Source organism: Bombus huntii, chromosome 15 (assembly GCF_024542735.1).
Source record: "Bombus huntii isolate Logan2020A chromosome 15, iyBomHunt1.1, whole genome shotgun sequence".
In the NCBI taxonomy this organism is placed as follows: Eukaryota; Metazoa; Arthropoda; class Insecta; order Hymenoptera; family Apidae; genus Bombus; species Bombus huntii.
The window spans coordinates 10,954,042-10,981,860 of NC_066252.1; the positions used below are offsets into that span (position 1 = coordinate 10,954,042).

The 27,819-nt window shown below is 38.3% G+C and overlaps 1 protein-coding gene across 5 annotated transcripts; it reads right to left on the reverse strand.

The window, feature by feature from the left end:
- LOC126874124 (transcriptional activator protein Pur-beta) lies at positions 1-27,742 on the reverse strand. 5 transcript variants are annotated; one of them, XM_050635806.1, is made up of 9 exons: positions 25,785-27,098; positions 25,565-25,610; positions 24,671-24,721; positions 15,130-15,248; positions 14,397-14,499; positions 12,111-12,241; positions 11,611-11,838; positions 10,595-10,774; positions 1-1,397 (listed from the first exon to the last, which is right to left on the reverse strand). In XM_050635806.1, exons 1-9 carry the CDS (start codon positions 25,878-25,880, stop codon positions 1,086-1,088), a joined length of 1,266 nt encoding a protein of 421 aa, XP_050491763.1. In that variant the 5' UTR covers positions 25,881-27,098; the 3' UTR covers positions 1-1,085. The 5 variants fall into 5 exon arrangements, with proteins under 5 accessions (XP_050491763.1, XP_050491764.1, XP_050491766.1 ...); XM_050635807.1 differs by having other exon boundaries at positions 12,123-12,241; positions 25,785-27,077; XM_050635809.1 differs by lacking the exons at positions 25,565-25,610; positions 25,785-27,098 and adding an exon at positions 27,148-27,742.
- Between the last annotated feature and the right edge of the window lie 77 nt (positions 27,743-27,819).

The following is a 27,819-nucleotide window of genomic DNA, read 5'->3' on the forward strand; positions in this document are numbered from 1 at the left end:
TTGTAGTATCAAAAGAAAGTACCTTTATTAAATCACTGTCTAGCTGCATAATATAAATTTAATAGTTTTGAACAGAATGTAATAATTAACTTAAATAGTTCGCATACAACAGGTGGTTTTTATTTCGTATGTTTGTTGTAGTACGCGAATCTCAAGTCATATCCAACCATTAATCAGACGTCTTTATTATAAAACTTATCGTCTCGTGTTAAAACAAGCAAAGTATTTAACGATACCGATCCATCTCTGCTTAAACAATTGAGAAAAAAAGAACAGAAACTCAGATCAAGTTATTCGATACTTCTTTTCTCTGCTCAACAACACTTACGTAGGATTCCCTTGTTTTGTCAAGTTGTGGAAAGAATGGTGCATTATGCAATTTCGATAGATTGATATTAAGAATAAGAATTACCGTTTCCCGAATATATTAACGAATACGCATATAAATGTTTCCCCTACTTCAATTTTTTCGAAGTTTTAAAAACAAAGAAACTTTTAACAACACGATATAATCACGTCAACCTGAAAGAAATGAACTAAATTTGTGTGGAGAATGTAATTAAATCAATTTTAAATTTGAATAATGGCGCCGAAAATTCAAATTACAATTTATCAATATATTTTCTTCTAGCGGTTGATAAAATTCGCATGCAGAAAGTTTTCGACAACAATAGAAAAATTAGAACATGAAAAAACATAAAAAAATTTAGTAATAAAAAATTTAGCAGAAAACTCCATTGATACAGTAGAAGTGTTGGAATACACGCGCACGTACCACCATTCGCTCTATTAACTAGAAACCCGTGTTCGTTTGCAATGAATCTAAACGTTTCGACAATCAAACAAGTGAACTATTCCCGTAAGATTTGAATGAATCTGTATGTTTACAAGGAAATGAAGCTACGCGTGAAACGCGATACATGAAGTATGGAACACAAAACAACAAATTAAACGATACTACACTCGAGCTGTGCATTCTGAATTGGATCGCGCCGACTTTTGTCGGTTCCTTACGCGCCCATCGCTCGCGCTTGCACGCGATCAGCACGCATGCGTGCTCGTACAGAACGCCATCGTACAGATATTTAAACTTGGACAGTTTCTAAGCGCGGCACGCCTTGAATCTCCTGTGATGCTGTAGAACCGCTAGAAACATTCTCTTCGGACATCGTGCTTTTGCTCGTGCTTGACGTGGTTATAGCAGAACCAGAAGACAACGGGATATCGGTGGTTGTCGGGACTTGAGAGGCAGGAGCGGACATGGATTTTTCAGGACTGATGGTGGACGGTTCTGCTTGGCGTGGCAGGGATTTGCGTCGTTTCAAGGACTCGCGTTGCCGTTGATCGGCCTGCCGCTTTTCCGTTTTGTTCTTTACGCCAGCAGGTTTCTGTGTTACCTGTCGAAGCCAATATATGAATGCAGGAGCTTCTGATGGCTAGATGAATAGTATATACCTTAAAAGAGTCGTTTGTAAAGAGGAATGACGACAGAGTGCCGGGAAGAACATACACTGAATTTAAATAAAACCTTTATAGCGGGAACAGTTCGACCGTTTACAATCATATCGAAAATAACTTTTTCATAATTCGCTCTATTTCTTCCGGGAACTCTAATCATTCTATAGGGTGACTCGCATAGTCGCGACCAACTATAGCTATTTGCAAAGTGGAAGAAGTTACAAATGGATATATTTTAAGCGAGATATTTTAGACAAAGATTTATAACAAATTAGATTTCGTTTGAATCGTAGATATAGTCTTCTCTTACATTTTTCATTGGATTTCACTCTACAAATAGCAATAGATTGTCTTCGAAGCACGAATCACCTTGCGCATAAATAACATGATCAAAAATAGGCACTCATCACGAAATTCTAAGTAACAGTACTCTTTTGATTTAATCATAATCTTTGTCAAGTACGATTTTGAAATATGTCTCTCTCTCTCTCTCTCTCTCCCCCTCTCTTTCTCTCTCTCTCTTTCTCTCTTCTTCCTCTAACAGAAGCGATTAAAATCGTTTAATACCAACATTTATCTCCTACATGTTTTTATGCACGTAATGATCCATATAGTTTCTTCGTGGTACATCTTAAGGATATAAAATATTCCTTTTCTAACACAATTCACTGGATTCACGTTTAAAAGCGGTCTCGAAGTATCAACGAGACCTCTGAAACGATAAATCTCTTTTAGAATATCGAAAGCGAATGTCGAAAAAGCATTGACCTCTCTTATTGCAACTTCCATGAAATAAAGAAATAAGGAAATAAGAGATAAAAAATAAAAGATCGAGCTACGGTTTATTCTCGTGACACGTGTTTGCAATAAACATGAAACTGTTTCTTTTCAATGTTTTCAACGAGGAATTAATTTTAAAAACACGATATTATCTAAGAACTTAAAAATATCTTTTTAATTATTTTTCATATACATGTTAGATGAATAGCTTTATAGAATATAAAGATTTCTATATTTTAAGCTAAAAGCACAATTAACGTATTTGTTGCAAAATCTAAAGAAATTTCGTGGTTCTATGGAACCATGCGTAATTCGTCTGTTGTGAATCATATTCTGTTTTAACAATCGCATATAACGTGTTTTCTCCATAAAGATAGGAAATGTAAAATAATTTGTAAATACGAAGAATCCTCGTTGAAAGAGAGGTTTGCGGCAAAAACGTGTCTCCACGCGCGATTTACGTGCACAATCGTTATTTGCTCTATCGACGGAAAAAGGAGATGCAGAGGGTGGGGATTGGTTTTGGATTATATGGAACGCTTCGCTCTTTTTTCGTCCACGGTGAAAATGTCCAGGTAAAAGTATAGACAGTAGAAATGTTATAAAATGAAATACTCTGTTACCTTGTAAAACGTGTTACATTTAACATCGAGGCGATGAATTTTTTTTTTATCGTTTAATGTTTTTGTTTTCAAACGTGTTGTGAGCCGTAATATTAGTGTTTCTATTTTTTTTTTCTTAATTGTTTTTTGTTTTTTTCAGTTCCTTTTTGTTTTCATCGAAGTTGTTTCGTCAAAGACACAAGTCAAATAGACGGACAGCTGTGTTCATTTTAAGCCGTTATGCTTAAAATGAATGTTGATTTCTCTTATCGTTAGTGTTTCTTCTAGCTTTTCCTTTCTCCCCCTCTCTCCCTCTCTCTCTCTCTCTCTCTCTTTCTCCTTTTATCTCCCCCCAAATTTTTTGTCTCTTTTTTTTGACTTTCTCGTCTTTTTTAATCATACAATTATTTAACCCCAACAAATATACGCGTACACGATCGTACACGCATATTATAGTGTCTAACGTGTACACGTGTACGCCAAGTGGTTCGTTTTCGTTTTTATTCTATTTTTGCTGGGTTTTTTTTTTTTTCTATAGTAACACTCTTTCTGCATCGTTCCTTATATATATATGCGGGCGAAAGATCGTCTACAACCGTTATTTACAATATGGTCGACCAATGGCGACAGTATCGCCATCGCGTGTGATCCACTCGTACCGTACGAGCACGCGTCGATCGATCTTTCGCCCTTTTCCAACTCGAACTTACTCTCCATCATTTCGCCTTATTCATTTTTCATTTTCATTTTTTTTTTTTTAATAGTTAATATATTAAAATATTACAAACTATGGCGAAAAACGTTGATTCGAAGAAATAATTAGTATGAACCATATATCCACAGCAGATCATTCTCGTGCTCGTAACATTTTGAAAACGACTCGATTAGTTCTTTTTCTTTTTTTTATATAACAATTAATATTATGCTGATATCGATCCTCGAAATAAATAACGTTTAAGAGCAGCGGACTTTTAAACGTTCCTAGCGTTCTTAACGTCTCTTGTAACATCACACCGATGCTGGGGACGATGCACCTTGAAGATAAACGGGTACGATTTCACTTTTCCGTTGCGTTCCTTCGGAACACTTAGATAAATTTCGATTTAGATTACAATGAATTCTCAGGGTTTGTATCGTATCGAACAGACGGATCAAAGTTTTAGAATTGTACATTTCAAGTATCACATAAGGAATGGGTGGTTAGTAGTAGTTACAAACGAATATTACTGACTGGTCAATTAGAACGTTAGGTGAAGATTCGGCTTTGGCACCGTAATCTATCGGCTCGTTGCATTCTTCGATTGTTCGAATGCAGAGTGCTAAAGTGCTATGGACATTAAGGCGAAATATACGGAACTGGGAAATAGATCTACTATTACTCCTTATAACTATTTACAAAGTTCATTAACCAAAGCTTATCAAGAGAAATAATACAATACAACGTGATGAAAAAGGCACAACAGTTGCATTTGTAATAAATCTTTTTTTTTTTAACTATGTTCAATGAAAAATAGTATGCACCATTTGCCAAAAATATTTGAACCCTTTATGGATGAAGGCCGTGATATTTCAGGCAGTGATTCATCGTCATTATCATGTCTTTGTGCACGACTTTCTTCAAACGAAATATATATGTATGTATTTATATGTGTATATATATATATATATATGTGTGTATGCACTAGAAGCAGGCTAACAGTTTATTAACCCTTTGCATTGTCCAACTTTTCTCGTATGTCAGTCGGCCAGCAACTTTACAAAACCATCCCAACTAACATTTAATACGTGATTGACGATAACGAAGGGGCGATTGTAAAAGCTATTGCGTTCCTTTGAAGTGTTACACCATTTCGTGCCATTATTTGAAAAATACAAGATTAAATCTATTAAAATCCGATCGGCGTGTTTAATCTTAGATCGTTCAAGAAATGCGTGCTTAGTGGACATCGTACACCGAATGCAAAGGGTTAACAGAACATTTGTAGCATTTACGCAATTAGTCGCAGTAAAATAAATCGTCCGAAATTTATAATGTTACTCCGAAAAGTATGTTTATCCGCAAAATGGGTTGAACTGTCCAATTGCACCCAGCACCTTTAAATACGATCTTATTAGAGTGCTACGGCTAACATGTTTCGTCATAGTTATACATTTATAAATTAAGGAAATTTGATATTCTTTTCGTTTTTATCCTGTGAGCGATAAAAATTGGTCTACCGAACTCGTCTCCGAGGTTGCATCGTCCCCGCGATCAGTACTTGTGTTATTTTTTATCTTTTTGCTTTTTCCTTCCCTTTTTGTAAATAGATAGCTCGCTTCATCGATTATCTCGAGTATACACGCACATGAACACATACACGCACGCATGCACACACGCGAGAGCGCGCTATAAGAGGAAGAAAAGAAAACGCCATGCTTAAAAGATGATTCTCCCTTTTGTTTCTTTTTTCTCTTTTCTTAAATAGTAGAAGAAGGGAAAAAAGAAACAAAAAAGAAATAAAAAAAAAGACGATTCGTCGATTCGCGAGAATTCACGGAAAAAATGTCTAACGTCGTCGATCGAAGTCACGAGTTGGCGCCACTTTTCGATCTTCCGGCTCGATCCTTGTTCTCCGCTTCTTTTTCTTTCCCTTTTTTTTTTTTATCTTGCCATTTCTCTTGCATAGCGTTTGCTTTGCGCGTACGGTCTACACACCGGTTTTATGCCAGAGCTGAGTGGGCCGATTAACGAAACGATTAAGAAACGAGAAACCGATAGGAAAATCGAATAATAAAAACAGATAAGTAAACAGAGAAAGGACGAGATATGACTTTGTTTAAAATTTATAGAAAGAAGTGAAACGAGATTGAAGGATAAATAGACGCGTGAGAAAAAAACGTGAGATCGACGGTGCGTGTTAAAAATGCGTGTAAAGGGTAAAAATAATAAGAAAGACGAATATGTGGGAGCAAAAGAGAAACAAAATTAAAAAATCAGCCCGCTCGAAGCTAGTCCTGACTGGTCGATAATCAGGACACGAACTGATGATGGTGGTTCTTTCCTTTTTTCTCTGGTAATAATGGTACTAATAGTAATAATAGTAATAATAAGGAGAGTAATCGTAATAATAAGTATAATGACAATATAATCGTAATAATAATAATAATGATAATAAGAATAATCGCAGCGAGCGCAGGGTTTTCATACCGTGGCGTCGTTCAATCTCCTGTTACAAACCGCGAGAATAAAACAGCGCTTTACAATGCGAGAAAAACATCGGCGCGAATTAGTTTTATAGGAATTTGATGCGTGTGAAGGGGATGGATTAAATTATCTAAAACGCTTTCGTCTTTGGACGACGAGAGCCATACCAGCGAACGGGTGTAGCGTAATTACTGAAAGTTTACATGCACATTCTCTCTCTCTCTCTCTCTCTGTTTGTCTCCTATCGGGAGATTGATTATCGCATATTTAGTTATTAACAGGGTATTTTATCATTGGTTCTCTACGCGTTATAACAGTTTGCGAAACACGGCTCTGGTATGGAAACCCTACGTGATAATAGCAGTGATAATGATAACAGTAGTGGTCAAAAGCCCCACCAAATATAAACGTAGGTGTGGATCTTCGGCTACCTTTTTCTTGTTACTCTCTCTCTCTCTTTCTCTCTCTCTTTCTCTCGATCGCTCTCTCCCTCTCGTTCATATCAACATTTGGTAAAAAGGTTCGCCGATTACCAACCGCGCAACGTTTTTTTTTCTTTTTTTTTTTTCTTTTCGTGTAAAACAGCAAACGAAACACCAAGCTATTCTCTAACAATCACCTTCTCCGCTATATGAAAAAAGAACATTCGATAGACAACTAATGATCAATTATAAACTGTGTTAATCCGTGTGTGGCGATAGTAGACTTTTTTTTTGCTTTACTTCAATAGAGTACCTCTCACTAGACACGATTCAACATATAGAAAGTTTATCGTTATTATTTAATAATAATTATTATTTATCATTTATAATTATTATCTTAAAGCTGTCTAAAGACTCGCTGCGTGGCAGGAGTGTCGTGTTTTTTTTTCATTCTTCGTTTTTCCCTTCTTCCTTTATATTACTTTGCTTATTATTTTTACTGTGTCAAACGATTTTTCTTTTGTGTTATCTTTTTTCTCTTTTACTTTATACTGTCTCTCTCTCCCTTTCTCCCCTTCTCTCTCTCTCTCTCTCTCTCTCTCTTTCTGACTCTTCGTGTTTCTTTGTTTTTTCTTTTCTTTTTCTTTTTTTTTTATTAGTTAGGTACGCTGTAGTCGTCCTCATTTTAATAACATGTTATGTTTGTTTATTTTTTTTTAAATGTTTTTAATGTATGTGTACTATACACGCGATCGCGTACATCAGTTAGACAGTGTTGTGTCTAGATCACCGTAGGTGTACGTGTGTTGTGTATATTTTATATCTTAAATATCTACTACTTGTTGATGCTTTGTAATTTGTAACTTTTTTATAGATCACAATATGTCACACCATCTGCATCGGTTGAACAATTTTCCTTTATGCCTTTTCTTTGCCGTTTCCATCAGAACGCTCGGTTTGGACAATTTTATATTTCTTGTGCACAGATTGCGGGTTCACCGACCCCCTTGAACTCGACGAAACAGTTTGACGAAGCATAAAAAGAAGATTAAAAAAAGTTGGTAAAAAAGGAAAGAACACGACATACGTGCGAAAAATAATTTCATTCGAAGGATATTTTTTTTTGGCTAATTTCTTTAATCTAGACCAATAAGTAATAATCGTACGGTACGTTAAAAAAATGAACAGAAATTAAAACGGCGATAATATCACAAGATGATGATTACGACAAAGTAGAAGAAGGGATGCGTGCATCGATCTAGTTCAAACTATCCTTAAATTGAAGAGGATCGGGATATAATATCTTTCTCGTTGATTCACCCACTCGTGCGTATTCGAATTTGTTATTGTGATTTATATTTCATATTTATATCATCAAAACCTACGTGCTAAGTAAATTCAGACCAGCCGAAATTGTTGATTTCGAAGGAAATGCAATCAAAGAAATATCTTATCGAAATAGATAATAGGTTCATTGCTAAAAAATAAATAAAATTTTACTCATCTCTTCAAACGTAAACGCGCCGATAACGCACGAATCGGAACGCGTCCTCCATTAATTAAATAGCACTTTATGCGTTTAATGCATCTATGCCGCTCCGCTGCTTTCGAACTCTCTTATTCCGCACCAGTGCGAAATATATTTAGATTATTATTTCGGTTAATCGTTTTTCGATCACGAAGAAACGCAAGAGAACGGATAGATATTTATCTTCATCTTATTATTTTTTTTTTTTTTAAATCTTTCTTTCATTATCATTGTTGATATTAACACAGCGTTGCAGAATCAAAGCGTATTAAGATTTTCCTTTTCCATTGAGAGAAATAACTAGACTGCGTTAATTCTCCTTCCGACACGGTCGTTCGTTTTTGAATATTATCTCTCTCTATCTTCCGCTAGCCTTCTCTTTTCCGTTCGTATCATATATACCTTTTTCTCCCCACCTTTCTTTCCTTTTTCCCCATTTTTGTTCCTGTTCTTGTCACGTGTTTCTTTTTCTTTTTTCTCTTCCTGTGTCCAAGGGCTGGACCTAAGCGACTGCAAGCCCGCAACACCTTCAATTCGATTGATCGCGCGTTGTCAGGTGATACAGTTGCCTGGGTCCACGGACATTGGCATTTCGTTACAATTATACAGTTATATAGATTCTATATAAATACCTAATATGCATTCGTATAATACATACCTAATATGCAATTGTGTTAGAACTCGGCCGTCACTCAAACGTAACGTAATTACGTACGCGTGCACACCGTCTCTTGTACCGTTCGTCTTTCATGATGGAATATTTCTATGTGTATGTAGAAATGAATGCATGTGTGTGTTGTGTGTGTGAATCTGTAGCGCGAGACAGATACTGGGAGCTATCATATTCCGTATATTTTCCGTGTGTTCTATATCTTTTCCTTCAACTGCGTGTATGCGTATGTTTATGTTATCTAATGTCTCGACATGTGTGTGTGTTCTGTATGATTTATGCGTGTACCGTTGTATGTCTGCACTGGAGTCTGTATAATCCGGACACCAGACTTGTATCTGCGTCTGCGTGCGCACTTTCCCGTACGAATCGATGAAACAAAACATTAACATAATTAACTTTTTATAATATACATGTCATAGGGATTCGTATTCGGCTAGAATCTTTTTTTCTTTTCACCTATATTATATATTATTTCATTAATTACTTTTTTTTTTTAATAGAGACGTCGTTCAGTTTGTAAACGAGTGTATATATGGCGTCGCGATTGCTAGATCGTGATTCGACGTTCACGCGTCAAGCGAGCGAACCACTTCTTTCCCATTCTCTCTTTTGACTCAACCGTAACGAGCACCATAAGTGGCGAGCACGTTATACGCGCGCAAAGAAAAACACGGGACGAATTTCGTGAAAGGAGCACGTATAAACAAAGTTTCGTTTACTCTGTGTACGAAGAACACTTCACAGTCGAGATCCGTTCGACGAGATTTTCGCGAGATTTTCATGCTCACGTTCATTTATCTCGTTTTCTCGGTTAAGTCAACAAATGATTGGCCCGCTTTCCGCGATCAACGGGATTTTAGTCTAACAACGCGACTACCCACACCACGCTCTCCTTTCTCCCTGCGATATAATCGTTAATATAACAACTATTCATTTATTCATAAATTCTGAACGATCAAATTCAATTGTAACGTGATCTCCACTACGGTTCATTTCCCGCTGACTGATCGTATTTCTTTCTTTCGTTTTTTTCGTTGGAATTAATGAGTGTAACCAGAGCGAAATTATAAATCAACCCGACAGCCGATCTTTCGTAAGAAATTTCACAGAAGCGAGAAGAAACAAGCAAAATTAACGAATTAAGATGAATTCGATGGTGGTAGAGAGGAATAGCTCAGGAAATGAACGGTAGTACTCATAACGTTAATCGATGGCAACTCGTATCCACCTAAGGACATCGCGCAATAATTCTATATATCCACGATCCCGTCGTTGCGTACTTCCGTGGAATCGCACGAGCAGCAGACTCGTTTACTTTTTTTTTTCTTTTTTGTTTCGCGCACACACACACATCATCTATTCTCCTTTAATCTACTATCTTTCATCGTTTATTTTTCCTTTCCTTCCTCCAGTTTGTTCTGCCCCCTCCCCCCTTTTTTCCCACGATTGGCGGTGGCCGATAGATCGAAAGTCGACGCGCGACCTATGGATCGTTCGCGTCAGGCACCCTTCTCTATCGGATCTGCGTGCAATTTCGAATTTCTATGCTGAACAATCGGCACTGGCCGGTCGTATGAATTCTCCGCGACGATATATATATTTCTTTATATATAGAACCCATTCCAGGCGAGTTTTGGTGTTTTTAGTTGACGACGAGTGACGGTGATAGTGACGGTGGCGATAACGATGACGGTGACGGTGACGGTGACAATGACGATGACGATGTCGATGTCGATGTCGATGTCGATGTCGATGTCGATGTCGATGAAAATGGCGATGACGATGGCATAGACTCTGACAAGTTCCTTTAGTTCGCTTAATGACTTGAAAACGAGTTACGGTTATAATTCCAATGTTCGAGTTAAGTTAAAGCCTTTTTCACTTCATTAAGGGAGAGTCTAAATTTGGATTGGGGTTAGGCTGTTGTGAGGTCGATGGTGATGGTACCTGTGCCACCACCGAGCCCCTCCCCTCAGGCAAGACATTTCCTCCACCGCCGCTGTTCATGCCGACGTTGCTTCCAGCGCCTCTTTCTCTCATTCTTTCGCAGTAATCTGCGAATATATCACGGAAACGCTCCCAGGATTTCTCTGGTACGGTGATTGCTGTTCTAAAGTGTGTCTTCACCTGTAAAAATGTATTCTTACTTTTATCGTGCCTTTTTTCATTTTTTTATTAAACAGTTTAGCTTATTATACTTCAAACTATAGGATACGTTCATTTCGTTACGGTATCTTGAATTGTTGCCCTGTACTGATGTACCTACAACTACTTTATACAATCAATTAATTAATTAGTAGGCAAGAAATTATTTCATAGTAAAATGCTTTCATAAACGCGTGTCTCATTAGTACTGGCTTTCGACTAGTAATTACGTTTCTGTTCTAATAACGATGTAGGTTAACGAAATTCTTATTATATTCTTACACTATTATAGTTTAGGAAATGTAGTAGTATTAAGAAGTGGACAAATATAACGTATTTTACATGAAACGAAATGATTTTGAATCTTGCCGATCTAAAATCTTGCTTGAACTTGGACGCTATACATAGGAAATTTGAGAATTCTGTAGAAAAATACACAGAATGCGCATAATATCGAACAATATATAAATAAACCTAGAATTTAGTACTCATCGTGTTATTTCGTAAGTAAAATAATGGTCTACTTTGGTTCCATATTCTTAATTGTATTTATAAAAATATAAATTTCCGTAAATACCCATCTATTCGTCCTAAGTTTTATAATGTTACAATCAATTTGTATATCGAAATTTTATTATCGTGATATAATAATTATTTGATGTAAAGAATGATTTAAATGCGGTTCCTATTCGAGACCACTTATTAAATAGGCCGTACGTTCACAGGAACTCTTTTTTCTCCCTGAATTCACCCCTACGACAATGTGTCCAACCATGTCAAGACACACCCCGTATTTTTAGCCAGCGATACGCACGTACCTCGGAAATTCTCATGTAGATACCACGGTTATTCTGGCCGATATCAAAATAGAAATTCTTGCTATCCACGCGCATGTACCGTCCTTCTGGTAAGTCACCCTTGAAACCGCCATCGTCCGTACCGTATTCTTCGAGGAGGTCCGTCAAAGCGTCACGGAATTCGATCATACCCTGTGCTGGTATTGCGATCTGTGTCCTAGGTCCTCCTCGTGTTATCGTCTGCGACACCTGTGCAACGAATAGAATCGTTTTAACGAATATTTCACTATAGATTTTCTTTGGAATTGAAGCAGGTGCGCGGTGGAAGCGATTTGTTCGAACAAATCATTTCTTTTTTTTTTCGACACGTTTCTTCAGAGTTTTCATTTCTTAAATGCTTTTTACCATCTGAAAAGGTTGACCCTTTCACCTCAAGACGATATCCACAAGGGACAGACTCTCTCTCTCTCTCTCTTCCTTATCACTTAGTGTAGAAAGTAAATGCATTGGCTGGTACATACAGGGTGACTCACCCGCAGGAAACGGCCGCGAGTATTTTCCTTGAGGTCCAAGTAATACCGCCTGTTATCCTTCGTCATTACTTCCGACTTCAGTTTCCCATCATCTGGCACGTTCTCCGAGTTTGGTGGACCTGCAGATTTGACGGTTCGAACAGGAAAGAAGTACATATTAAATTTTAGTCATCTGTGTCCTTTTAGTTCCCTATTCTCATTTATCGTAACAAATTATTTATCCTTAATACGATGATATATAGCACTCGACAGTTTTAGATTCAGATAGTCGTATCTCTTGAAGTAAAAAAAGAACCTTAAATATTAAAATATTTAAAATTATTATTAATATATCTTAATTTATTAATACAGATACTAGTAAGTTGAGATTAAACATTGAAATATTTAAGATTCTTTGAGCTTTCATGGCCCATTCTGTATCAATATTAATTTATCGTTAACGAATTAACATTGTTTGAAATTCTCAGATACAGATTGAGCTCGAATGTTTGTTAATTTATGAAACTTCTTCGATAATAAATAGTTTCTCTTCGTTAAAATTAGATATTATCTTAAAACAAAAGCCGTAACAGGTTCACTGTCCGTTCTGACCTACATGTGAATCAGAATAATTTTAAATTACAAATTTATACGCTGGACTAAATAAAGTGTTACACGCTGCTTCCTCTGAGATTATTGCAGATATTATGTTAAACTGTTTCGAATAATAAAATTTTTCTGGAACGGCCAATAAAGGACAACGCATCGCATTTGTTTGTTAACATAGAATGGTATATTAATATTTACATCCTTCCTATCCTATCGAATTTAATTACTTAAAATAATTTAATCGCTCAATTTCTGTCGAAAGTATTCATATTTCGTTTTATATAATTAAAAATATGTTTTTCAATAGAAACTTTACAGAGACATCGCAAAATATAAAAGTGAACATATTCTGTGCCGGGAAGCGTTTTATGGAATGTTCTTGAAGCAATCTAGCCACTAGATCTCTTTGTAGGTCTATATAAATATATCGAGCCTGAGCGATGGCCATTCTTCCTATATTAAAGGAAAATACGAAAATTAGAATATACCTGTACATTGTCTATGTATCGTGGCTTCAATCGTTTCGTTATTATTATCAAGTATTTGAAACAATATTCATGAAATATTTAATAAAGTTAAAAGTGTTCAAAGTGCTCAGACATTACACTTGAATACACATGTAATACAACTTTTAAAGCACGAAACATTTATTTAGACATTTTTTATGACTTTTCCAGGTATTTCAGGAAAGTTTATACAAAAAAATGTCATGTTATAAAAAAAGAAAATGAATAAAAAAAATTAATATTTAGTTTTATAAAAAATAAATAAAGAGAATCTCCTTTGCTCTCTTAACAGTAGTTTTAAGGTAATGTGTGGTATATTAAATGATTGGGCCCTATGTCCTATTCAATTGCAGGAAAAGTCATTGCATATTCAAGTTGGCATCTGTAATGGTTTTGAAAGAAAAGCTTGTAATCCATACTGCATATATCTCAACATGCGTAATTCACTTGTCACGACTTTGAGTCAACAATTCGTGATTCATGCTAATGTTGACTCACAACCAGCATATCAAGATACTTTTGACTCAGAGACATATATATGTTCATCTTTCGAAATCTTTATACTTGATGTTGTATCTATTATAAATATATATTACACAGAGGAAAGTTATGTATAAAAAAAAATAATACAAATTCAAACAACAGTAGTTAAACTAATTTTAATTTCTAAAAATTTATACTTTCAAGTATACTAACAGTAAAAATGACATATGCATATTTACTAAGAGGAAATTTCTTTTATAGGACCAAGCTGTTCTTAATTCTGTCTCATTATTAATAACTTTTAACAACAAAAAATACAATTTTAATATTCTTCGCCTAAAGCAAGAGGAAAAGGAATACTTGTTTGCTGGAAAAAGCCTACACCAAACATCAAAAAAAGAAGAAAATTATAAAAATATTAACAATTAACGATTATCACTAGTTAAAGAGCTTCCAATTCAATTTTACACACAAGTTTTTCCTGCTAAATCGATCCAACATATTTCATAGAAAATAAAAATCCATCTTTATGTATAGCGAACGTGAACGTGCCAACACACAAATTACGATTTAAAGCAAATCTTTTCTAACCGTGTACAAGCCAATTTTATTTGACAAAATATGACATTCTCTCTTGAGGCACGTATCAGTGATCGCATCGAACGAAATCTCATAACAATTAGAGATTGCAGTTTACCTAGAGATGCGTAAAAGTCACTAAACGTCGAAAGGTAGTTCCGAAACTCGGATGCTGTGCTAAGTGCCAGGTAGATTTGGCTTCTCCTCCCATCCGCGCCGATCTACAAAACACAAGCATACTTTACTTCCTTCTTTCTTTGCATTAAATTAACAAACAAAAATTAAGAAAGAAGAGAGGGGAAAAAACGTATCTCGCTGCCTTTAACCCTCAATTGGTATTGTTGAGCGGTGACTAAGTCACAAGAATTTGGATCTCTATCTAAAGACTGCTTCATTTTTGACCACCTTATTTCAATTGATATTTTGTGTTTTAACTGATAGAAATTATCGTTTGATATACAGAATATAAATTAAAATTAGATAGCCTAAAATATAGTAATTATTAATTAATTTTTAATTATAACATCTCAAACTTAATTCAAGCAGTTGTAATTTGCCTATAATCTACAATACCTAGAATGTTAGTAATTACATTACGGATGTTTATGTAAATTCATATTTTTGTAAACGCGATAAACGAAATAGAATCATCTAATTTAATTCGTCTATTATAAAATTGTTTAAAATACCCCACTTTGGGCATTTTATGTACGCATTATGTACACTTAATACTCACATAAATGCATAAAATAAATATCTATAATCCAAAATACTAGTTGAGGGTTACATGGTTAAATGGATGGTTAAACGTGGTTAACCGAGGATCCCGCTAGCGATAATTTCAGAAATACCTCGGCTACTTTGATAAACCTTCCGCGTCTGTTCTGTTTTACATCAAGATAGAATCTTTTGCTCTGTATTTGCAGCATCTTCGTTGCCAACTCCTGTTCACCCTGCTGACCTTGCTGGCCTAAAACCATCAAAGAAATCTAATTAACTCCACCTTTAATATTCATCGATACTTTACGCCTCACAGCTACCGTTTCCGTAAAACCGTCTCGTATTACCATTTATAATATATTCATACAACCCCTTTGACGTAATAAAGGACTCCATATCCATCAACGGAAGGGAAAAAGGAGCAGTTCCTATAAACGAGAAAACAATACCCTGCCACCCATTCAATTCACCCTTCTCTTATCCTCCAATTTCCCCACATTCCCTCTTACATCTACCGACTGACTCCCAGCACCTAAATCACCCCCTATTCAATGAGACCCATTCAGAACAGGGAACATAGCATTCAACGTATATAAATAACGTTTAAAGAATTCCCCGCTGGTTGAAAAAAGGGACCAAGGGTCTTGGTCGTTGCAGCGATTGCTATGACTGTTTTATGCTTGTTGAAGGGCAGACAGAAGAGGAGGAGGAAGAAGAAGAAGAAAGAAGAAGAAGAAGAAGAAGAAGAAGAAGAAGAAGAGTAAGAGGAAGAGTAAGAAAAAGAAAATGACGATGAAGAAGGAGAAGAAGAGAAGGAGGAGGAGAAAGAAGAACAGAGGGGAGAAGAGTGGCAGGTTAGAGTGACAAGGATGAGGGGTGGTAGTCCGGAAAGAGGTCACCCAGTGTTTATTGGGTCAGCTCTTTGCCGGATCCCCTGAAGCTACGGAGAGAATTTCTGGGTCGAAGTGACGTCGGAAATTCGCCGATCGCTAGCCGAGGACAAGGTGAAACGGCGATGGCTCGTTTCTAACGAAGCTTCGTCGATAAATAAGGCTGGAATCCTGCGGGAATCAAGAAGGATCAGAATGCAGGAGAGAGAGAGAGAGAGAGAGAGAGTTGGATGAAACGGTCGACCGATGTTGCTCGTCCTCCTCTCTCGTTCTCGTCGATCAATAACAGCTGCACTAAACGGGTCGTTGACCTGTTTGGCCCCACTCGGCCCACCGGATACACCTCTACCTAGTTTTTCGCGCCATTAGCTTCGTCTTAACCTTTCCTACGAAAGACGAAGGCTTTTGAACCATGAACAAGTGGCTCGGTCCCATCGGCCACGGTCGAACCGTGCAAGTGTTACATCGGGGTAGAAAGTGTTTCGAGAAGCGTAGAAGATACATGCATACAGGTTTTGAGAAATAAATTGTTGGATTTAAGAAAATTGACCATACGGATAAAGATAACGGGGTTTCTGAGGCAATAAGAGAGCTTTAAACTTTACATCGAACGTGATATTGACAAAACTAGCGACATACACGGAGAACATTTTCTTGTGTACGAACAACTTGGTATTCAAAAAACGTTGATTTGTAGGTATTTTGATTTTTATAGAGCAGAATTAACAACAAAAATAATATGGTAGTAGAGAAATTTATACGAAGAATGAAATTGTGGTCTTCCAAAATCTAAAGACTTCGTTTGGTTAAATAGAGAATAATGACGATAATTATTTTCTGACGGTAAATGATCAGGAATAAAAGAGTAATGGAGTAGCAAAAAAAATAACATAACACAGTTACTACAATCACATCACATATAGAATGACGGTAATCTGACCAAACGCAATATTTTATCATAAATTCATGTCAAACGTAAATAATATTAATTGCGTTTGAATTAATCATTTAAAAGTGGTAACAAAAAATAGAGTAAAATTTTTAAATCGATAACATATGTCTTTGTGTAAAAAATGAGTATATAATATCGAGTATATAATATCGAATTTCTTACAATTAATACTATAAAAATATCCTACGAGATTATCATTAAATTTGAATAATCATTTAAAGAAGAAAAAGTACGATACACGATTCGAGGCACGTAGCCATCCATGCTGATAAGTCAGAAAGCCCGAAGGATCGATCCCCTGCGCGAAACGTGCGTCGAACGATCGATCTAACTGTAAAGGGTTTCCCTCGTTATTACGTACTGGACTGTTGCAGGCTGCCCGGAATTGGGACAGGGCTGAGATCGCCCTGAAAGATCCTGCTCTTGAACATTCTGCTTGCTTATAGACACGCTACCGATAGTTCATGCATCCGAACCCTGTTGTATTCCTATCCTTCTGCTCGTCACCCCTTTCGTGTATTAATATTTATTATCTGTTCCGCTTCCTCCCTTTTATTTTCTCTTTTCCTTTCTTTCAACCTCTCCTCGATCGATTACTGTACTCGATAACTCCCTTCTACCGTGAACGAGCTTATAACGTCTTCTTTCGTCGACTATGAGCCGCTCGGTGTGCATCATCTCGCAACCGTTTGATCCGTAGCATCGCGCCTTCGAGTCCGCCTCTATCGCGAGACTGGAAATTGGGACAGGGTCGAGAACACTCCACGAAGAAAGGGCCTCTCTGTCCTCGACATCCCTCTCTCTACGTGTTCGTCGATACGTCTTGTTCTCTCGCGCACTCTCTTTCTTTCCTTTTCTCCACCCTTCCTTCCCCTCGTCGTTCTCTCTTCGTCGTCTTCTTCTCACCCTCCACACCCTTTTCCACCCATCACAGTCTCTTTAATCTCTGTCCAACGACGAAAACGACAGTTGGAAAAACGTCTTCCGTCTGGTCGATGGACTTCGCATGATCGCATCAGCGGCCAGCCGTTCCTCTTCTTCGCACCCACACCCCCACAGTTCCTCCACCCCTTCTCCCACGCTCCTCCGATTTACAGTCCCTTGGAGAGAGCATAGACACGTACGTTTACCGCTTCTTCTCTTTCCTTTCGTTTGCTGCGCTTTTTTCCATGGTAAATTCATTATAATACGTTCAGGAAATTTTGACGCGTTGACCGTCGTCTTCGTCAGCCTCGAGCTGCGTCTCCGCGCAGCTTGTCTCACCAGTACGCTCGTCCGTCATTTTCCACTTCTCTCGCAACGATTCTCGCCCGTTCTCAACTCCAGCCTCGCCTCCGCTACTTTGCTAGGTCACCATTTATTATCAGGAGACGAGGAACCCGGTCGAGTTCGGCTTTATCATGAACCGGTGGAAACTAGCAGTTGTAGATCGACGCGATCAAACCTCACGAACATGGGGATACTCCAGATTCCATTTCTGTAGGATCCATTTCTTCGTTAATATCGCCACTTTCAGGTTCTAAGACAAAAAGAAAAGAATCTTCGAAAGATTCTCCCGATCCTAGATTTACAACTTTTCCATTCTCTAGAAGAATTCCTTAAGTTCTCTCGATTTCCAGCATTTCTCCAACGTTCCTGATCTTCGACGAGACTCGGTCATTATCCTCGAAGCTTCCAACTAACACCGAATCACGCTATTGCTTTCTTTCTTCGCTAACGAGGGTCATGGACAACCGCAATTTCCAGTATCCTCGTAAAAAATTCTTTCCACGCTTTTGCAAATCCTTACGGCATTCTATACAGAACTCGTTCACTCTTAACCAAGCATCTTCGTTGAGATGTTTTCACGCGTTGACGAGATCCTCGTCGTTGATGGCACACCTCTCTTTCGCGCGAATCCTTACGTAACCGGCACGTCTTCTCCCATTCTTTCTGCATGCACCTTTAGATGAAAATTCTACGGAGGACTCTCTTCGCGATCCCGTACCCGTCGACGCATCCCGGTCGCTCGCGGATTTACGAGGCTGACTCGACGTGGACGTCGACGTCGGCGAAGCACGAAGGGGGCGGGTGCATTGATCTCTGCGCCTGGAACGCGACTCGTGGCGCTGCACCGACCTGCCTCAATACGAACTGCATATTTCCGTCCTCCCTTCTACGCTCGACCCTCCGCCGCCTCCGTCTCCGCAGCAGCAGCAGCAGCAGCAGCAGCCGCCGTCGCCGCCGCCGCCGCCGCCGCCGCCACCACCGCCGCCGCTGGGACGTCGTTTCCATGAACGGTCGCGTCCAACGACGGCTGCTCCGCCTTCGATACGTCGACTCTGCCCTCCTCTGCTTTTCCCATGTTTTAATAACAAATCTCTCTCGTAATTCGTGTTATCTTACGCGAGCTGCTCACATATTCTTTAGCGATTACACATTTAGGTAAAGAGTAAGCTGATCAGTTCTTATCAGAAGTCATTACGAGCGGATACTATTGGTTAACGGATTGTTTTGGAAGTTGTTAACGAATATCAGCTTACTGATTCTCTCGGTGTTTTGGTGATTTTAATAAGGAATTGGATAAATCAAAATGTCTTTCTCTTACTATATATTAACATTTTTCTTGTGTTCATACTTCGAGGTAGTCGAGTCTTAAGCAAGTGTCCAAATACTTTTGTAACCCACTATAGTTAACCACATAGGTATTTCACCATGTCTTTTGATCGACCCATCTTTCTTGCGCATTACGCATCAATGATCGCCGAAGATAGACAGAGAAGATGGTTCGTGCGCTATGAACGGGTCGTAACGCATGCATGATTCATGATGAACACGAGCTTGTTGAAATTTTGTACCGTTAGGAACGAGTTACAGGTTTCCTCGCGATACTTCACGTTACGATCCTTTAGATTCAATATATTCCTCAATGTTTGTTCACTGTTTACGTGGGAAACGCTCTGTATAATCGTGTTTCCATCTGAATAAAAGTCGATACTAATTCGATGTCTAAAACATCTGTTTTTTTCACAATCCTAGACGCAACGAAAAAACTTGTCATATCTTCAGCACATGTTATAATTTTCGTCAATTTTTTATTTAAAGAAACAAAACTCAAGGTTGAAAATAATCGAGGAATTGCCGTCGTAAATGACGCACGTGACACAACTGAAAATTTTCGGTACAAGAACAATTAATTATTAAAAGTTTATCAAGTGTACCATTGCATCCAACATGAAACTTACGTTATATTCCGGTAAAAACATAAGTTTTTTACTTTTTAATAAAATTTTTAACTATTTTTTGTCGATATTTCGATTGTTTTATTAAACTTTTGCCATTATTGATGTATTTCTGTTAAACTTTTATTAAGCCGGCACCGGTAGTTGGAGGAATCTTTTATTTTCAGAACAGACAGAGTTCGTTTCGATCTTTGGTATTTTTAGTTCAATTTTTGGAATACGTATTTTTGTTGATCTAAAAATAAATATTCAAGTTTCAACATTTGTGAGTTAATCAAATGTAAATGTATACGTATATGCATATTACAATATTTATTGCGATCATACTTATGGTCTAGGCTTAGTACAATCTTTGTTTACATACACGTATTGTGCATAGTGTATATTAGATATTACATATATGCGTCAAATTTCCATTGCTTCTTATTATTATCATATTATCGTATTTGAATAATCAATATTATTCAAAGATATACAAATGAAAAAAATAAAGTTCTAATCTCCTTATTTTACTTTAAGAGTAAATTATCGTATTGTAACATTTACGATAGGAGTAAATTAGACATTTTCGTCTTCCTATTTTACTTTTACCGTATAATTGAGCAATAAAAATAAAATTTTTATTTCATTTCGATCGATTAACTGAATTTAAAATGCATGTTTCGTGCTGTAACTATTCAGAATATTATAATAAGTTGCAGTTTAGTTTGATTTTTTATGTCTACTCTGTTTGTTTATTCAAGTGTTTCAGAAATACAGATAAACATATTACGCATATACCTCATCAATGTTTTTATATGTTTTATCAAAAAATGTCTAACATTACTCTTCAGAGAAATTTATAAAATAAATTATAGAAACATAATTGATTTTAAGGAAAATAAATCATAGCTACTTAAATAACGAATAATTCCGAATACAATTGAAATTGGCCGTTTGATCATTATAAAGGACGCTTATTTTAACATTTCATTATTATCTCAAAGGCATTTGTTTCATTAAATAAGAAAGATATTATCTAATAATTAGTTTATGTAATAAAAAATAAAACAAAAGGGAGGAAACGTAAGTTTATGGATCGATACTATGTATAAGATTATAACGAGAGATGTATAAGATTATAACGTATAAGAGCATAACCAACTGGTGATCAACTTATGCATCACATTAAATTTCCTATAAAAACCGTATGGACAAACTTAACAATATTAAAAGATGTCATGTTTATCGTTTGAACTCGACTATTTTCTCTGTTCAAAGTCTAACTGCAGTCGATCTAAAACGTCATAATATATTCGAGCAGAATCGAGAAGCAAACTCATTGACGTAGCAAGCAATAATTAGGGCCAGATTTCAATGAACCTCGGGAGCTGAAGCGAATGTGAGGTTAGATCGGACTCGATTTCCAATTTCGCCGACTTATCTACGAATCGACGAGTTTCTATGGTGCGAAACGAATTGTGCACGCGTTCCAGCGTGAAACACGCTGGCTACGGAACCGTTTGATTTCGTTACAATATTCGTCGGAACGAGTGACGAAAGCGCCAATGGATTTCTGCGAATTCCGCGTTCGTCTGTTTCTCACGGTCGGTAAATTATCTTCGTGAGAGACACGGCGGCCGATAAAGACCAAGATTCGTCAAGTTGCACATAATTTTCTAATCTCTAAAAAAATAAAAAAAAAGAAAATATTAAATATTTTTTGTTTTTTCTTTTTGTTACATTTTTTTCCCTAAGATTCCAAGTATCATTTTTTGAAGCATGCAAATAATAGCTTCACCAACTTTAAGTATTGAGCGAAGGGCGCGAGTTTTTTATTTCGTCCGGGCCCGCTATTTTTAATCACAGGTTTCTTAACATTTAGCACGGTTACTGAATCATCGAGCAAATATTTCAGTAGCGTATACACACGCGACGCATCGTTCGCGTTCCAGCTCCTAGAACCTTTTTTCCTTCTAGTCGGAGCTAAAATGCCAACGTTTAAGAAAACAAGGCTTGTCGTCTCGTGTCAGGTCTTGCGTCACGCAACCTAACCTAGACAAGCGTACAAAATTCCTAGGGATGTTTTCAGAATAGACACCACGGTTAAATTAGAGAATCAAGTTTCGCGATTTTTATCGCGTTTACTACGGGTTTTGAAACCTTAAATTTGAGTAAATTATGCATGCTTTCAATAATGTAAAGTTTTATAATATTATCTAGGGATGGAATGACGATGAAATGAGTTGAATATACTGTAAGATGCACAAATTATAAGAGATATTTAACTTCGATGTTAAGAAGAAACATATTTAAAATATTTTTAAATTACTTACTAAGACATATTTAAACTAATATCTACAATACTCAATCCAATTTTAAGATTCGATCAAAATAGTATAATCTACAGGTCTGATTTTAAAAACCGTAAATGTGCTATTTAATTAAATGTCAGAAACGTTAAAAAATTAATGATTTGTTCTTATACAAGCTACACTAATTGTAAGTCATGTTAGCAACAATAGACGGTCAATATCATTTAGTAATTCTGACAAATGGTATGCTACGAATCTCAAACTATCAAGATTATTGAGTAACAGCTACCTTCAGGGCACCAGTACTGTATTTTGCCCATAGTGTCGCCCCAACCATTCACTGCATTTTGTTGAGCATCGCCCTGCGAAATTTCTAGGATTTCTCCCATTGTGCCAATTATTGAAACACTTGTGAAGAAAGTACAAGATATCCTATTCCCGCTACGTCAACAAATTATACTGCAAAACCTTCGTATAATCATCTTTGTAAATTTCACCCAAAACTGACGTGACATCATTTCAAAGGACTTTAATGAAACCACTCGACAAGCACCAAGTTCAATGTACTTTTAAAATCAAGGGCATTGGTGAAGTTGAAACCTCACAAAACTTCCACATTAATCACTTTTTTACGCGATAGAAACAAAAAATACACGATAAACATTCGTCTGAAAGTAGCAGTACGGACCACTTTGAAAAACTGTTACACGTTCACCGATGTAATAAAACACTCGCGAGGCTTGTTCGAGAAAATCAGTCACAGATTTCACGCGTGTCGCGGCCAACTCGATTGATCGCACGAGTGACTCGTAGTCGGTCGACCGATCGCGAACTCGCGCTATCTTCACGGTACAACGGACTTCAAGCCGGCTTTACCGCTAAAAGATTAAAGCAGGATTTCCAATCGCTGTCGGAGAAGACGGTTTGACGAATGAAGAAACACCGTGTGCATAGTCAGTTCGAAACTTTCACAACCACTCATGGACATCGCGACCAGGAACCAGAGGGACGAACGAAATAAAGAAAAAGAAGCGTTGCGCAGAGAAATCGCCGTCAATGTGTCATAACGAGAACGGGGTGAAAAAACTATCAACGTAACAATGCCGTCATCTCGCGATGACGCATCGCGTTTGGCTGACTGATTGTCGTCGTCATCGCGATTCCTTGCACTCAATACCACATAGATTGTTGCACGACCACGCGAAACATGATGTTTAGCAGGGAACTGAACAACAGAGCAATGATATTCAAGGAACAACGACAACGCGTCGTCGAACACGAAATCGTACACGAATGACGTGCCGGTCATTCATGGAGCCCGCCGTCATGCTGATGGAATGCGCACATCATGATGGTGAAATCGTGGCGACCAATCGGCGTTCACCTCGCACCGGCTTCTGCGTTCGCGAACCACGCGCGCCACGTGACTTCACCGCTCGACCACGTGACAGCGTTGCACCTCCCACCACCAGGCTCAGCTCCACGACATGATCGCGTGACGTCACGACCAGCTGACTGCGCTAGTACGGTTCCCTACTCCTCTTACTCGTCCTGCTGCCTGCTACTGCTGCTACTTCTCTACTCCTCTTTCTCCTCGACTTCCATTTTTCGATGAATCCGTTTCCGAACGGTCCGAAATTGACGCGATGCAACGCGACTCTCGATCGTCCACCGAAAATAGACACGGAAGGCGGTTTCGATGCGATGCCGACGATTTTCGAGCAGTTGGAAAATCATGGAAGCACAGGTGTTAAACGAGAATCGTTCGAAGGAGATTCTAAAAAGAAATCTGCAATTTTGAGTGTAGATAGTGCAGGAAAAGACTAAAAAAAAGTCTCTGTGATATGTTTCCTAACTTGTCGCAATTATTTTGGGATTTTTATGGTATCGGACAAATTGTAAATGTAACGAATATCTCTGGCAAGTCGGAGATATTTGGCAAGACGATATTTCTCAGTCAAGAAATAAAACATGGCCATGTTCCGTCGAGAAGATTAATGTTTATCTTTATGTTTAAATTTACGTTAAGATTTATGACCCTAGTCTTCTGGTATCGCTCGATAAATTCGGGGTCAATATTGTTAACTAAAATATTGGCGAAATTGGTTACATAATTTTTCAAGGATATTGTTCGATTCGTATTAGAATTACATAATCGTAAATATAAATCATAAATGTTAACGAGACTGTTTCGCAGGTAGTAAAAATAACACAAATTATCACTTAGAAAAAAGTCTAACATTCTTTGATTGTAATAAGAAATATCTTTTCTGTCTTTGTGTATATTTCTGACTTTTATATTTTTGTTTACTCACCAGGGTCGAAGTCAGCCCCCCCAGCATCCATGCTACCTGGATTTCCATATCCTAAAAGATAAAAATTATCATCGTTGATAACAGCCACAAACGAAACTATTACTAGAGTAACATTTGCATAAAATAAATTCAATAAAATATGTCCTGATTATCAACCATAGATACCAAAAATATATGCTTTACAAATTGCAGAACGTACACTAGATAGCGTTTACATCGTAATAACCTATTCGATGCAGCCCGTTCTATAATTCTAACAGATAATCCGAATTACACATTGAATGTCTATCTTGAATCGCATGAATGTAGCTCATCGAAACGTAATAACGCATTAGTACCGGAACGCACCAAAATCACAACAAACTTAAACTAACCAAACTTCATGCTACATTAATAAAACAAATGGAATATGAAAGCAGGTCGACGCCGTATTCGCGACATTTTGAAATCTTACATTTGGGAGACCAAAATGAAAAATATAACCACGAATCATGTTGATACATTTAATGAAAATCCGGGTTATTCACAATTTTCTATACGCATCATGAATGATACTATTTAACAATGGAAATAATATTGTTTTCTAATATTACAAAAGAAAAAAAGAATATATATATATATATATTCTTATATATATTAAGAATATATCACTACACGCTAAAATCAAGGTTAGAATGGCATCATTGTTATGACAGTCAATGTTACCTGGAAGCATTACTGCCGTAACACTATTTAATTATTGACAAACATTCATACCGTCTCACGTGCCGTCCATGAAAACTATTATATAATTTTACACGGTATCAACGACGGTTACATCGATCAAGTTTACTGCTTTTTCGAAACTACGCGTGTATATATGCTCCGTTTCAACAAGTATACTTATAAGAGCACCTGTGTCGAGATACATGTCCAAATATTGATTGACGCCCCGTGTCACCTATGGAATATTTGTATTTTGTAATCAGTGTTTGTTCAGACGTGGAATGCAACACGCTTAATTTCGATTCTCGCTGGAATATCGACAACCAAGCGATGATCGAGGTATGCATCGGTCGAGCATTTTTCGATTATAATCGAATTACTCCCATCACTAGTCGAGATAGATACACACCGTGGCCGTTCTGTTTCGAGGCCAAGAGCCAGCTACTTCTGGGGTGGGGATGCGCTTATGGCACGTGTGAAATTTACGCGAATCGTGGCTAGACATGGTTCCTTCGCTTTGCGTGTGCGCGTCTGTCAACGCGCGCGCGCGCGCACCATGTACGTGTACGTGTATGTGTGTGTGCGTGCGCGCGTGTGCGATGGTTAGCTTTCCTGGTGTAACGCTGCGTGTGTCGCATACGTGTGTGCCAGATAGAGGGATCAGCGAGTTACATCACGCGTGTTCACCCGGGACTATTCCGGTTGTCTGGCTGAGCGCGGTCAGGGTGCCTGTCACACACAATTGACACAACAGAGGACGGTTCGTCGTGAGCGCGACTTTCAAACGAAACACCAGGGAGAAACAACCGTCGTGATACACGGAAAGCAACGCACGAGCCGCTTTGAAGTTACATCGATCAACTCCATAAATCGAGAAGCACAGAAATGCGATAATATCGCAAACATTGTTTTTGAAAATTCACTCAGACTTTACTTTTTTTATTCGTGTTATATTATAAGTAAAATAAATGTATGAAAGCAGTTTATGGGTCTTTTGAGAAATTGGATACTGGTTCTCATCCAAGTAAGAAAATTATGGAATTTAGAAAAAATGGAGTTGACCATTTTGGCTGTCGAGAGGCTCGCATATCGGAAGTTGCGAATGTTCAACTCGTGAGGGCCGCGGACGTGGAAGAAAAAGAGGAAGGGAGGAAAGAAACAGAAAAGGAGAAAAAAGAGGAGAGAAAAAATTAAAAGCACGGAGCAGAGAGAGAGAGAAGAGGGAATATGTGTATGCGTATGTGTACACGCATAAACGTATAGGCGTACGTGTGTTCATATGACGGAAAGAGAGAAACATAGCGAAAAGGAGAGAGAGAGAGAAATAGTGAGGGTACGGGGCGCGAGGTAAAGAGGGAGCCAGAGGGAAAGAGAGAGTAAGCCGAAGGAGGAAAGAGGACAGGGTTTGTCTCTCGGCCGATACGCGACCGGCCATCTTGAATCCTGGGTATCGTTGAAAAATAGCAATTCTTTTCGGCGGTTGACAGAACGCCACGAGGGCTGAAAGGAACGATCGGACGTAAACGAGTCCGCGATGCTCGGAGACCGTGCGCGAAGTAACGGATCAGGTCAACCGCGACCCGGAGGTCGTTGCGTTTGCTCATGGAAAAGAGACGGTCCTGGTAACCGGAGGCGCAGCACACGGTGCTACAGGCACGGAAAGATGTCGACGGTCGCGCACATTTGCAACACGTTATTAGAAAATCGTAACCGATACGGAACATGTTAAACACTCGTGCACTCAGGATCGTACGATCCTTCTTCACCCTTACTTTGCGGTTGATCGTCCAGACTTTCCCGGTCAGACATTGCTCTTTAACGCGGTCTCTCTCTCTTCGGTTCCACGCGTCGTCCCTCGACGTCTCGGCAACAGGCCCCAAGACGACCAAAAATCCCCGACACTGTCCGTGGCGCGACCCCGATATATCACCACTAACCAGCCAGCTCACCAACCCAGCACACCACTTACGAATTTTTCACTTCTTCACACACCACGGTCCGACCGCCGACCGACCGTCCGTCCACGGCACCAGTCGTCACCACCACCACCACACGCTCGCTCGCTCGCTCTACACCGTTCCACGCTCGCTGGCCCGACTCGCGCTCGCCCTCGCTCGCTCGCTTCTTCGTCTTTCACTCTCGCTCCACCTCCGAACCCCGTCGCGGTGCGAGAGAGTGAGATACCGCTACACTTACTCTATGCGAACGCACACACTCCTGACATTTCGTCGTGTAGCCTGCGCGTGTCCATCTATATAAGACAGTTTCATAGCCACGGCACAATCCGTTGTATCTCTCTCTCTTTGATCAACGACAACTTTACTCTGTCTCGCTCTTTCCCTCCTTCGCTCTTTTTAGCGGTTCCTATCGCGTTATCTTTGTTTGACCAACTGCGCGACCTACTCGTGCGAGCGAATGGTGGCAGCACTCGCTCGTATCTCGCT

Excerpts from the sequence above, each read along its gene's own strand:
- LOC126874124 (XM_050635806.1), bottom strand. The coding sequence starts at position 25,880 with ATGTCTAGCCACGATTCGCGTAAATTTCACACGTGCCATAAGCGCATC. Across the intron at positions 24,722-25,564 it reads GGACATGTATCTCGACACAG|GATATGGAAATCCAGGTAGC; the intron begins GTGCTCTTATAA and ends TTTATCTTTTAG. Across the intron at positions 14,500-15,129 it reads GGTTTATCAAAGTAGCCGAG|ATCGGCGCGGATGGGAGGAG; the intron begins GTATTTCTGAAA and ends TGTGTTTTGTAG.